This window comes from Lobosporangium transversale (genome assembly GCF_002105155.1).
Source record: "Lobosporangium transversale strain NRRL 3116 chromosome Unknown BCR41scaffold_3, whole genome shotgun sequence".
NCBI classification, from domain to species: Eukaryota; Fungi; Mortierellomycota; class Mortierellomycetes; order Mortierellales; family Mortierellaceae; genus Lobosporangium; species Lobosporangium transversale.
The window spans coordinates 1,538,229-1,550,330 of NW_019028981.1; the positions used below are offsets into that span (position 1 = coordinate 1,538,229).

Below are 12,102 nucleotides of genomic sequence, written 5' to 3' on the forward strand. Positions count from 1 at the left end.
AAATAAGACAAATAAGGAAAGGAAAAATAATTCCATCTCGCTATTATGCGTTTTATGTCTAACAATGTGGACAAATGTAAGTGTGGCTGTTCTGCAAGTCGACTTTGTGCTTGATACATTTGATACATGTGCAATTAGAACGCTTTGCCCTTCAGCCTTGGCCAAGACAATTGTTCCTTTTTTACAAATCGATCGACTCCTATTTTTATATTCCGCTAAAATCAGATATAAAAAGGCCGATCCATCTTTCTTCATTTTCTTCCTTTACCCCTTACCAACAAACTAAAGACATCAAAAAGGACCACACTTCTACAGATTACTCTCAACAAACTATAAAAAACAAGTAACAATGACAGCGACTTCTCTCTACATTGTCTTTGACAGACACCTCTCCAAGAAACCCATCTTACCTTCCCCATCGATAACACCATCATCCATCTTGATTAAAGACTGTCCGTTCTCAAGAACATCAAGTGACGATATTGAAGACGCCCTTCCAAATACTGGAATCTATGCCAGACGTGGCAGCTATAGCAGCACAACATCCTCTGGCTCGTTGATACATGACTGTCGTGCTTGCAATCTTCAAGACGGATTTGATCCCCAGAGTATGTCAAGGACTGAATCCAGGTCTTCTACAACCTCAATATCGTCCACTATGAGTCAAGCTCCATCAAGACAACGTCGGGTTCAATGGGTCGATCAAGTGTGAGGCAGATACATATCATCAGCCTAGTTCAGTTACTTCAATCTCCATCATCTTACATTTGTATAATACTCAAAATAAAAAGCATTATTTTTTTCCCCCTTATTACCATGCATCATTTTGTCGACGTCATTCGGCCAAGATTTGTACTGTACTTCATTACTTCCTAGTCATTTCGGAGAAAGTTGAGTTTTCCGAGCAATTGTGTTAATGTGCGAAATGAGCCAAAAGAATAGATCACATTTAATCTGTTTTCTATTCCTCCTTTTTTCTTGTTCTCCATTTCTCTGTCTTCTTTTATTTCTTTGGCGAGGAAGAATATCAGACTACAGCACTATCTCTTTTTTCACAACAGTATTTCCGGACCGTTGTCAACCCCATATACACAATGTTCCGGCTTTCCGCTCAGACTACCCGCAAGGCCGTCCAGCGCCTCGCTGTTCAGGTACATCAGCTTATTCTTATTCCTTCCCTTCCTTATAAACAACCTTCATGTCTACAATCCCAAGGAACGTGTCCGTTTTTGTAATGTTCAATGACCGGATCGAGACGCATCTGAATCCCCTCACAAAATGACTGGAAAATGGAACACAGTTCCAAAATGGATCTTGTATTCTTCTATGGATGTGCGTACATTCATACCATTTACCAACATTAACATTTCGCCTCCAATTCTTCTTTCTTCTTCTCGAATCCAGGCTCGCTACCAGTCTACTAGCTCTTCTGCCACTCCTTCTCTGGTATTCATTGAGTTTAAAGCACAATATCAGATAATTTTAGATCGACATTACAGTGTGCTCGCTGTAGCTTTGGAAAGAGAAACGCCTAATTGAATGTCCTCTAATGGATTTTATCCTAGAATGCCAAGAACATGTCAATGGCTGCCGCCGGTCTCGCTACTGCTGGTGCTCTTGCTTATCTGTCGATGGAATCTGTCGATGCTAATATGCTTGCCGATGGTCTCCATCCTCCGGCTTACCCTTGGGAGCACAAGAAGAACCTCGCTACATTTGATCATGCCGCGTAAGAGACAACAGTCATTTATCTGCTACCGCCCTATGATTAGAAACAGCATTCTTTTGAGATCCAGAGTGAATTATGCCCATAAACGCGGAAGTTCATGTTTTTCATATTGTCAATGGAGAAATATTAACTTCACCATTTGGGATAACCACTTTCTCAATCATAAACTGTGAAAGACATATAGAGCGGACATGAAATTTCTACATCAATCAACTTTTCTATTACGTGGGATCTTTACAAAGCTGGAAAAAGACGTGAATCAACACTTACCCTTAGAGGGATTACATAACAATGTACATCATCAGGCTCGATTACTGATGTTACTATGTTTTACTATATTATTACGACCATTAGTATCCGCCGTGGTTATCAAGTCTATAAGGAGGTTTGCGCTGCCTGCCACTCTCTTGACCGTATTGCCTGGCGCAACTTGGTCGGTGTCTCTCACACTGAGGCCGAGGTCAAGGCCATGGCTGAGGAGAATGAATATACTGATGGGCCCAATGATGTTGGAGACATGTTTCAACGTCCCGGAAAACTTTCAGATTACATGCCTCGCCCCTATGCCAACGAAGAGCAGGCTCGTGCTGGCAACGCCGGCGCTCTTCCTCCAGATCTTTCATTGATGATCAAGGCCCGCCATGGTGGTGCCGTAAGTGTGCAGTCTTTTTTTTTTTTTTTTTTTTTTTTTTTCGTAAATCAACAAGCAAAGCTTCCTCATGCTACTTGAAGGAAAATCGTGCATCTATTTATACGCTTCAAAAAAAAAAAAAAAAAAAAAAAAAAAAACCAATAGGATTACGTGTTCTCCCTTTTGACTGGATATCAGGACCCCCCAGCAGGTATTGAGATTCGTGAAGGTTTGAACTTCAACCCTTACTTCCCTGGAGGAGCCATTGGTATGGCTCGCGTTTTGTACGATGGTTTGGTCGAATATGAGGACGGAACTCCTGCCACCACCTCACAGATGGCCAAAGATGTTACAGTCTTTCTCAGTTGGGCTGCTGAGCCTGAGATGGATGAGCGCAAGAAGATGGGTATGAAAGCTTTGACCTTATTGACCATTTTGACTGGTCTCTCCATTTATTTGAAGAGGCACAAGTGGGCTGCTCTCAAGACTCGCAAGATTCTTTACAAGTAAGAACCTGAATTCACTTCACTTTTATTCTTTTGTATATATATTGAAGCAGAATGAAGGATGATGCTTTGAACATAATGTTGATATTTTGTCTGTTTTCATTTCTCAAATAGCCCACCCACGCCCAGGAAGCACTAAAGACAAGGGATAGTGTCTGTGTGAACAAATAGTTTTCAATAAGTTTGTACCAGAAGATAGAAAGCATTAAAGATATTTATAACCATTTTTTTTTTTTTTTTTATTTAATGCCTACGATTTTAATGCTTGTCAAAGTAGCCCTAAAGTATAACTGCAGCACACCAATTTCATGGGTATGTTTTTTTTTATTCTCTTGCAATTATCAAGGATGTCGCCCGCACTACACGTTTATCAAAGAAAAAAAAGAGCTCAAACGCTCCATTTAACGCGTTTTTGGACTGAGCAAGGTCGTATAAAAAAAAAAAAAAAAAAGTGTGACGTTCAGAAATTCCGGACGTTTATTTAATAACATGTTCAATATCACGGGATCAGATCTTTGTTAGAATCAAGGAGGAAACAAGATCATCTTAATTTTGTTCTGTTATTTGAAAGAATAAAGGCAACTCTCCATCATGTCCACATTAGCAACATTGCAGAAGAAACTTGAGACTGACTCGACTGCATACCAGACATTGCAAAAAGGTATATAATAGCGAAAAACATTGTAACCGCAACAACAACAGTAACAGCAACAGTACACCACGTGAAGGGGAAAAAGCAAGAAAGAATAGGATTTTTCATGGATCAAATACAGAAATTTGATAATGAACCAGTGTTCATCATTCATGAATACAGGAGGATAAGAGGGATAAGAGCAGGAGAAGAGGAGGTTTTTTTTTCTTTAAGATAGGAGAGAAGACATTAGGACGCGCTTTTTTTTTTTTTTTTTTTTTTATGGAAAAGGGAATGTCTGCGCTCCTAATGGTGTTTTTTTTTTTAATTGTATTTTTATTGTTATTTCCCAAGTGATAAAATAGACATTTTATTATATTTTATTTTAATTATTTTATTTTTTTGTCTATTCATTAAATTCATAAAGATTACACCAAGGCAGTCGAGTCAAGGCAGAAATTGGATTCTCAGCTACAGGAGAACAAGCTTGTGCAGGATGAGTTCAAGGTTCTGAAGGATGATGCCAACATCTATAAATTAATTGGTCCTGTACTTGTTAAGCAGGATAAGGCTGAAGCTGTCACGAATGTTGATAAGCGTATTGAATTTATCAAGGCTGAAATGTAAGAAGCTTCCCTTTTCATCATTTTCCTTTCCAGCCTTTTTTTTTTTTTTTTTTTTTTTTTTTTTTTTTTTTTTTCCTTCTTAGTAATGACAGCAACAAAAAATTTGACCCGATCACCTCTTGCACGTGCTATTATCTCAACATTAGTTCTTTATCATATCTTTTTATTATTATTATTATTATTATTTTGATCAGTTGGAAATAACAAGATAAGAGAGGAAAAAAAAAAAAAAAAAAAAAAAATTGCAGAGGATGGGATGATCAACACTTCCTTTTTTTTTTTCTTTTTTCCGTCCGCACTCCGCGGCATAATGCATTGATTGCATTGTAACAACGTCTTACGTTGTTTGTATATTGATGCAAATATTTTTTTTTTATTTTATTTTTTTTCCTGCGTAGTGATCGTGTTGAGAAGCAGCTAAAGGATCTCCAAGAGAAGACTGAAAAGAAAAGGGTCGAGCTTGTTCAAACGCAGACAGCATTGCAGCAGCTTGCGGCCCAACAACAAAAGAAATAATAATAGTAATATTATATAATAATTCTAACAAATAAAAATATGTCTTTAAAAAAAAAAAAAAAAAAAAAAAAAAAAAAAAGAGTTCTTTATTATTGTTTGACTGGATATGAGCGGCGAATGGACAAACAGTGTTGGATTATGTCGAGTAATTTCATGCATGCAACATTGAAAAAAAAAAAAAAAAAAAAAGGGCGCACAATTGTTTCCCTTGAACAAAACAAGGCTCACGCTTTTTTTCAACCCACTATCACCCTCAAGCTAATCAATGCTAAATCTCTAGCATGAATAATGCATAATCATGTACCACATGGATTTGATCCTATCATATTTGCGGAAAAATCATAGATGGTGTAGTTGCATTCCATCTGAATAACCTTTGGCCTCTTTTTTTTTATACAAAGAGCAATATGGCTCGTGCTTTACGTATCTTTATAACGCTATTGTTAACCCTAACCCTTGGGTCTAAGATAAGAGCCCATCCACTTTTTTTTTTAAAAAAAAAAAAAATTAAAAAAACTGTAATGTGAACGATATGAATAATGAGGAGAAAAAAAGAGAGATGTGTTTATGAATGTGCAGAATGTATAAGTTTCAAGAAAATGTGTCAAGGTAAAGGAACTAATACTAGCTATACTATGTGAATCCTTTTTTTTTTTTTTTTTTTTTTTTTTTTTAAGCGGACTTGCCCAGCTTGGAGGCAGCCTTGGAGACCTCGTTCAGACGAGCAAAGACCTCGGCAGTACCATCGATCATACCAGTGATATGGTACCTGACGCCATACTTTTTGCAGAGTGCTTCAACTGCGGGCTGGATCTTGGAGAAGCTATGGCGAGGCATTGAGGGGAACAAATGATGCTCGATTTGGTAGTTCAATCCTCCAGTGAACCAGTTCGAGAAGAGATTAGGGCGAACATCGCGTCCGGTGATGATCTGCTTGGTGAAAAAGTCCATGTCAACAGCCTCCTCCTTCGAGATGACGGGCATGCCGTTGTGGTTAAGCGAGAAGACCAATGCCAGGAGATTACCACACACTGCCTGGGACACCAAGAAATAGGTGATCATGCCAACGGGATCCTTAATGAACAAGAACATGGTGGCCAAGTACCAGGTCCAGTGCATAGCCAAGGAGAGCTGCTCGAGCAACGAAATAGGAACACGCGCACCAGAAGGCTTGTGGGCCTGACCATTAGGCAACACAAACAGGATCGACTGGAGGCACCAAGAGAGACGAGCAAAGGAGAGGATAGGGAAATAGAACCAGGTCTGGTTCAAAACCATGAAGCGACTCCACATACGAGTCAATTCTTCATCCGGAACGTCTGAGAACATTTCGAGAGCGTGCTCACTCCAAGTCAACAGAGGGTGAGTGTCAATATCGGGATCTTCGCCGTGAACATTGGGTGCTGCATGGTGAGTGTTGTGCTTGTCCTTCCACCATGAGGACGAAAAACCTTGGCAGACACCGCCCAAGAAGGCTCCAAACATATCTCCCCAGAAACGGTCCTGGAATACCTGGTGGTGCAAAAAGTCATGAGCAAGCCAGCCGCACTGCTGCCAGAACACACCGAGAATAGCAGCCGAGGCTATGATGGCAAGGATCGAAGTTTGGCCCCATTTGGCAACAATAAATGTCGAAAGAGCCCAGAGTGAGAGATTGAACGAGACCTTGAAGGCATAGTAGGCTTTGGAAGAATCGTAGTAACCCAGGGATTGGAACAGAGCACGAAGCTTGCGAACCTCAGCCGCAAAGTCATCGTTCTTGATCGCACGGTCTGATTCATCAATGTCTCCGACATAGAAGTTGGCGAGTGTTTCCCAGGCTGATTCGGGATGGAAAGTCTCGAAGACATCTAGACACGGGAAACATGGTCAAAAGAGGTTTGAAAGTAGCTTATCAGTTTTTTTTGAATAGACTTTAAGATAGGAAGCAGTTGGTATGCATTGTTTGAGTAAGGTCGAATAGGACAAAAGGAAAAGACGCCAAAAGATATAAAAATTAAAGTTCACTGTTGCCGAAGGAAGGAAAGCATATTTAGTCTCATGAGTTCCCCAGGAGAAGCACCCATTGGACATTCTCTTTACTTCCAGAAGCACAGGAATTCGCGCGTGTGTGCGTGAATGTGAATGCTGTATATTTGGTGCGGTAAAATCGACGAGCCTTTTTTTTTATTTGTCAATATGCATCTGCAGAAAGAAGCATACGCCACATTTCCCCTTGCTTTGCTGTGTTAACAAACACAATCATTGGAATGATAGTCCCCCCCAACACGTTACTAATGCTGATGAAATAAGCACACACCCACGAAGAAAAAAAAAAAAAAAAAAAAAAAGCCAACGAACTCCGAGGAATTGGGGGAAGGAAACTGTGTCTTAAGATAGACAAGTGGACTTTGCGCTCCCTCACAGACCTCTCTGACTCAGCATAATTACATTGATATCATCTTCTGTTAATGTACAAAGTCCATTGGGTAAAAAAATAAAAAATAAAAATAAAAAATAGAATTAAGCCTCTCGCCTCGGAGATCCAGTCCAAAGCTCTCGTTCTTGATATTGACTTTGTGAGGATATGTGCTGAATAAATGAATATAATGAAGAATAGTTGGTAGTCTATTGTGTCAAAGGGTCTGAAGGGATTACATACCAGTGCCGTCCTTTCCGACGTGAGTGAGGATGACACTTCCACCAGGATGATCAGGAACGAATTCACGAACATCATAGACCTTGTTGTCGATGATCATGAGGAATGGAGCATCAGCATCATTCTTGCCCTCAGCTAATGCATCAGCATTGAGAATCTCGGCCCGAGTAAAAGTTTTGACGTCTATTACACAAAAAAAGGGGTAAACAGGGGAATTCACGGACAAAGACAAGGACAGACAATTGGGATGGAGAGACAAAATCCAACGAACGGATATTATTAGTGTGTGAAGCAAGATATCTGATCAACGGAAATCTTTTAACAAACTAAAAAACATCTCTTTGTATTACTTGGAGAGGCCATTTGAGAGAAGGAAAGAAGACGGAGAGGAGGGAGGAATAAGGGGAGATGGATGTTGAAGAAGAGAAGAAGTAAAAAAAAAAAAAGAGAGAGAGAGAGAGGGGAAAAAGAAGAAGAGCAAAAGAGGGCAAAAAAATGGATGGGTGGAGAAGATAGGGTACATGTATAAATGTTAAATCCATGTAGACAATACACAAATGGTGTTTTTTTTTTTTTTTACTTTTTAAAGCGTGTTTATCATCATTGGATTGAGAAGATTAAGCGCATGTCTGCCCACTCCACTCTATAAAATGGAACTCAGTTCGAGTTAAAAGTCTTTGCGTTGACTTTTATACTTTTTCACACTAATCCTGCGACACTAATACACTAACTACCCTCTCTCTCTCTCTCTCTTTCGCTCTTTTCTCTTCTCTCTCGACCTCTTATACAAAACCAAGAATGGAGAATTATATAAATGATTAGGATTGGTATACATGTATAATCTCAGAAGCATTACAGGACCTTTGTGTACATGTACATGTATATTTATAAATGTTTATAACAAAAACGTACAACCCTGCCCTGTCATTTGTACCTGTGTAGATCATGATCAATGATCCAATCAAATCCCAACAGGTCCCATCACACGTTACATCCAATAAAATCGTGCTCTTTCTGCTCTGTCTGCTGTGTGGGACTAAATTATACAGTTTGTACATGAACTTGGACAGTTGTATACATGTTTTGTAAAGATTTCTTCGTGTGTCGTTTTTTCTACCCTGAGTGCATGTGAGCCACTTCCCAAGAAAAGTCCCATATGAAGTTACTTACTCGGTACATGGACAAGAGCACATGCTACACGAATGTTCAGAAAACACGACACATGCGAACCTATGCCTACATGATACAGGTTCTTTTTGCTCACGTCAATACAGAACATTTATACACGCGTAAACAAACTAAATGGATATGGGAGTTTTTTTTTCTCTTTAAAGCGTTTATTATTTTTTTTTTAACTTTTTTCTTCGCGGAGTCATTTATGAGAATAGTTGAATCAACATAGTAGTGGGATGGTAGTGAATTTGAGAAAATAAAAAATAAAAAACAATATCTGTACAATACATTATGAAGAAGACATGAAAAAATAAAAAAAGATTTGAATGAGATATATCTATGAGGTCAATAAAAAAAAAAAAAAAAAAAAAAAAGACGCTGGCCAATGTGGGATTGCGAGAAAACGAATGAGCAAAAGATAAAACAAATGAAATAATAAACGGTATACATAATAAAGCGAAAGGAATGAAAATGGCAAGGTTCTTGAAAAGTAAAAATAATGTTTTTTTTTTTTTTTTTTCTTCTTTTTCCTTTTCTTTTTTTCTTTTTTCTTTTTTTTTCCTCCATGAAAGTAAAAGAGGCAAAACATGATTGATCAGATTTCCTGTGGCTTCTTCTCATCCATGTTCACCACAAACGATCGTGTCCTCCGTGGCCGATGCTCCTCTCTGTCCTGAATTGGTCTTCCTTTCGTTCTAAAATGACTCTCCTTTTCCTTCTTCCCAAGTAACATCCTAGCCTCTCCTGCATCTTCATCCTCATCCTCCTCTTCTTCTTCGCCAGGGTACCCATTCAGTCCACTGTAATCATGGGCAAAAAAGGGTAGAGAGACAAGAAGAGAGAGAGAGAAAGAGATTTTGGAAACTAATCAGCAAAACGTGGTTTTCTCGTCTATGTCTGGTATTTGAGTGGTGGCGGAATGCTCTGCCTCCTAATAAACATAATAAAGCGCCGCAAACACGGGTGGGAGAAACAGAGCAAAAATTGTGGTTTGTAAACAGAGTTGTCACCGCCATTAAAGCCAGGAATATGAGCGTAGAATCAACAATGACCACATGAATGTAGCTTGCTCAGCACAGTCAAAATAATGACTCCAAGGAAGGGAATAAAAATAGAAAATATAATAAAATATAATAAAATAAAATAAAAATGAAAACTTACTTTTTTATCGGGCGAATGAATCCAGGAATGGGAGAGTCAGGACGACCATAGAGATAGGTGGAGAGAATAACAACCACTGTTCCGATCTGGAATTGGAGTGATGGTTCAAAATCGAAAAAGTAGACCGAGATAATTCCAGAAATGATGATGGAAAGAGATGTGGCAAACCCCTTGAGAATATTGTCAGCATATTTGACGACAATGGCAACTAAAAGTCCTCCCAAGGCTTGGTTTGCAACTACAACCCATGTCATAAGTGAATACCCTTGAAGAAGACCCCCCTCATAAATCTTTTGGCGATCGTAAAACATGGCGAGGAAGCTGAAGAGCGCTCCTGAAATGCCCAATTGAATATTTCGAACCCACATATCGGCCTCTGCGCCTTTGAGGATCTTTTCAAAGTAACATCCTGCGAATCCAGAAGAGACACAAGATGTGAGCACGGCCAACAGTCCAATGAAGGGGTTCTGGACAGGACCAGTCTCTTCTTCAGCCCCATTGAGTTGGTTAGTTGCCTCGGCAATACTCTCACTCACAGCTGCATCAAGTATTTCATCTTCCGCCACAAGCTCATCCTTGGTATCCACAGTCACAACACTAGATCGAGCAGAACCCACGTTCTGTAATTGAACCAATGTGACTCCGACCATAAGCAGACAAAGTGCAAACCATTTTTGACTTGTCAATCTCCGGTTCAACATCAAGACTGAAAACACAGCTGTGGAAAGAATCTTCATTTGGTAGGTAACTTGGAAGGTTGCAGCCTCAAGGTTGGAAAGAGCGACGTAAAGCAAGTTGTTTTGGAGAGCATACAGACCCGATGGGACAAGCATTTTCAGAATTTCTCGTGGTTGCTCCAGGATGTCCTTACGAATGATATACATAGCCCGAGATACGGACTTTGCATTATAAGCCAATACAACAACACAGGCTATGAGCTTAATGATCTCTGCGAAAAAAACAGCCGTTGAGGCAAGATACATAGGTTGATCGGGATCCACATTGACTCGAGAGTAACGCATCATCAGGACCAGAGTACTGTTCTGAAGCAAGAGGACCACAAGGGATAAATGCTTCATTGAAACACCCATGAAAGTTACACCATCATCTGTTAATAGAAGAGAGGAAAAAAAAAAAAAAAAAAAAAAAAAAAAAGTTAGAGGATAGTGCTCAAGCCTCAAAGGTGGTTCAACAAAAATAAAAGTGCTCGAGTGGAGCCATTTTTAGTTCCGGTCTCCTCCTTTTCCTTTCCATATTCTGGAGCCACAATGCGCACATAACGTGCCAGAGGACGGTCCAAGACACTCTTTTAGGGGTGGAAAAAGTTGTATACCATCAATGGTCTATTAGCATTGCCTCCTGTTCTTCCAAGCTGCATGGTCCTGTAACTGATTCAGTTTTGATCTCTTTTCTTCAATGGAAGCCACTAGGGATAGATGAACCAGATCAATGCGACAACAAATACAAGAACTCCGTGCCAATATAAACTGATCTAATCACTTTGTCGCATCACCACTCAGATCCACTGCCCACTACTTCCTAATAGGAGCCGTTATCGAATTTCACCGGGTTTCCAGAGAGACTGGTCTATAAGCAAGCCTAGGACTAAATGAAGGGGAGAGAAAGAGAAACTTACAGCGCCCACGTCCTTGCTGATGATGTATTGTTGGGAGCGAACCCAAGTGCTTTTCTGAGCTCATATCAAACGTCTATAGATCTATCCTTGTTCTTTTTGTCCTGGCTTGTGGCAACCTTTTCAGGATGAAGGAACTGAAATGAAACTTGTCCTTGGGTGAATTGATGAAACAAGATGTAGAGTAAAAAGACTTGGTGTGACAAAGATTATGTGCAAAAAAAATAAAGTATAACAAGATGAAAAAAAGTGCAAACTGATCAAGTGAGATGAAGGAAAACAATAAAAAAGGATGAATGCTGAATTGCTACAAAGTAGAAGTTGGTAGAGACAGATGGGAAAGGAGAAGGAAGGAGGTGAAAGAGAGAGTTAAAGAAAGAAAGAAGAAAAGAAAATGTTGAGAGCAAACTGACTGGGAGTTTTTTTTCTTTTTTTTTAGTCTGCTTTTTTATCTCCTCTCTCTTCATCAATTTTGTCCTTTTCATCAGGTTGAACAACTTGAACGCTCTATTGTAATAATGTAGTCTTATTATTGACGCTTCTGCTTCTGTCCTTGCTGTTGCTCTTGCTCTTGCTCTTCTCCAGTAGTCTAACAATTTATCCACAGATTCTGTTCCATGCAACTGCTGAAACGTGCTCTCTGTCTGGATCTTCATCCAACAGCAGCATGGCTCCCTCATCCACCTTTCTTTCAATCATTCCTTTCTTTTTTCCTTTACTCCCTTCATCTTTTTATTTGATCTTCATCATGTATATTAGATATATGTCATTTATGTTTATATACATTTCCGCGGGTTCCTTTTCTTCGTCTTTCCAGACAGAACCATGTACTAAACTACGTGCAATGCCTCCCAGTCC

At 39.5% G+C, this 12,102-nt stretch overlaps 4 protein-coding genes across 4 annotated transcripts; 2 read left to right on the forward strand and 2 right to left on the reverse strand.

The window, feature by feature from the left end:
• Positions 1-903: 903 nt before the first annotated feature.
• On the forward strand, positions 904-3,085 carry BCR41DRAFT_346385 (cytochrome C1 family-domain-containing protein). Its single transcript, XM_022022866.1, has 6 exons — positions 904-1,151; positions 1,405-1,446; positions 1,566-1,729; positions 2,084-2,381; positions 2,526-2,866; positions 2,981-3,085. Exons 1-6 carry the CDS (start codon positions 1,095-1,097, stop codon positions 3,003-3,005), a joined length of 927 nt encoding a protein of 308 aa, XP_021885704.1. The 5' UTR covers positions 904-1,094; the 3' UTR covers positions 3,006-3,085.
• A 325-nt stretch (positions 3,086-3,410) lies between these two features.
• BCR41DRAFT_346388 (Prefoldin) lies at positions 3,411-4,678 on the forward strand. Its single transcript, XM_022022867.1, has 3 exons — positions 3,411-3,527; positions 3,925-4,120; positions 4,522-4,678. Exons 1-3 carry the CDS (start codon positions 3,458-3,460, stop codon positions 4,637-4,639), a joined length of 384 nt encoding a protein of 127 aa, XP_021885705.1. The 5' UTR covers positions 3,411-3,457; the 3' UTR covers positions 4,640-4,678.
• Positions 4,679-5,305: 627 nt separating this feature from the next.
• BCR41DRAFT_346389 (delta6 fatty acid desaturase) lies at positions 5,306-7,722 on the reverse strand. Its single transcript, XM_022022868.1, has 3 exons — positions 7,628-7,722; positions 7,281-7,460; positions 5,306-6,489 (listed from the first exon to the last, which is right to left on the reverse strand). The coding sequence occupies exons 1-3, from the start codon at positions 7,638-7,640 to the stop codon at positions 5,312-5,314; spliced, it is 1,371 nt and encodes a 456-aa protein (XP_021885706.1). The 5' UTR covers positions 7,641-7,722; the 3' UTR covers positions 5,306-5,311.
• A 1,273-nt stretch (positions 7,723-8,995) lies between these two features.
• BCR41DRAFT_346392 (nucleotide-sugar transporter-domain-containing protein) lies at positions 8,996-11,616 on the reverse strand. Its single transcript, XM_022022869.1, has 3 exons — positions 11,248-11,616; positions 9,612-10,719; positions 8,996-9,381 (listed from the first exon to the last, which is right to left on the reverse strand). The coding sequence occupies exons 1-3, from the start codon at positions 11,309-11,311 to the stop codon at positions 9,342-9,344; spliced, it is 1,212 nt and encodes a 403-aa protein (XP_021885707.1). The 5' UTR covers positions 11,312-11,616; the 3' UTR covers positions 8,996-9,341.
• Between the last annotated feature and the right edge of the window lie 486 nt (positions 11,617-12,102).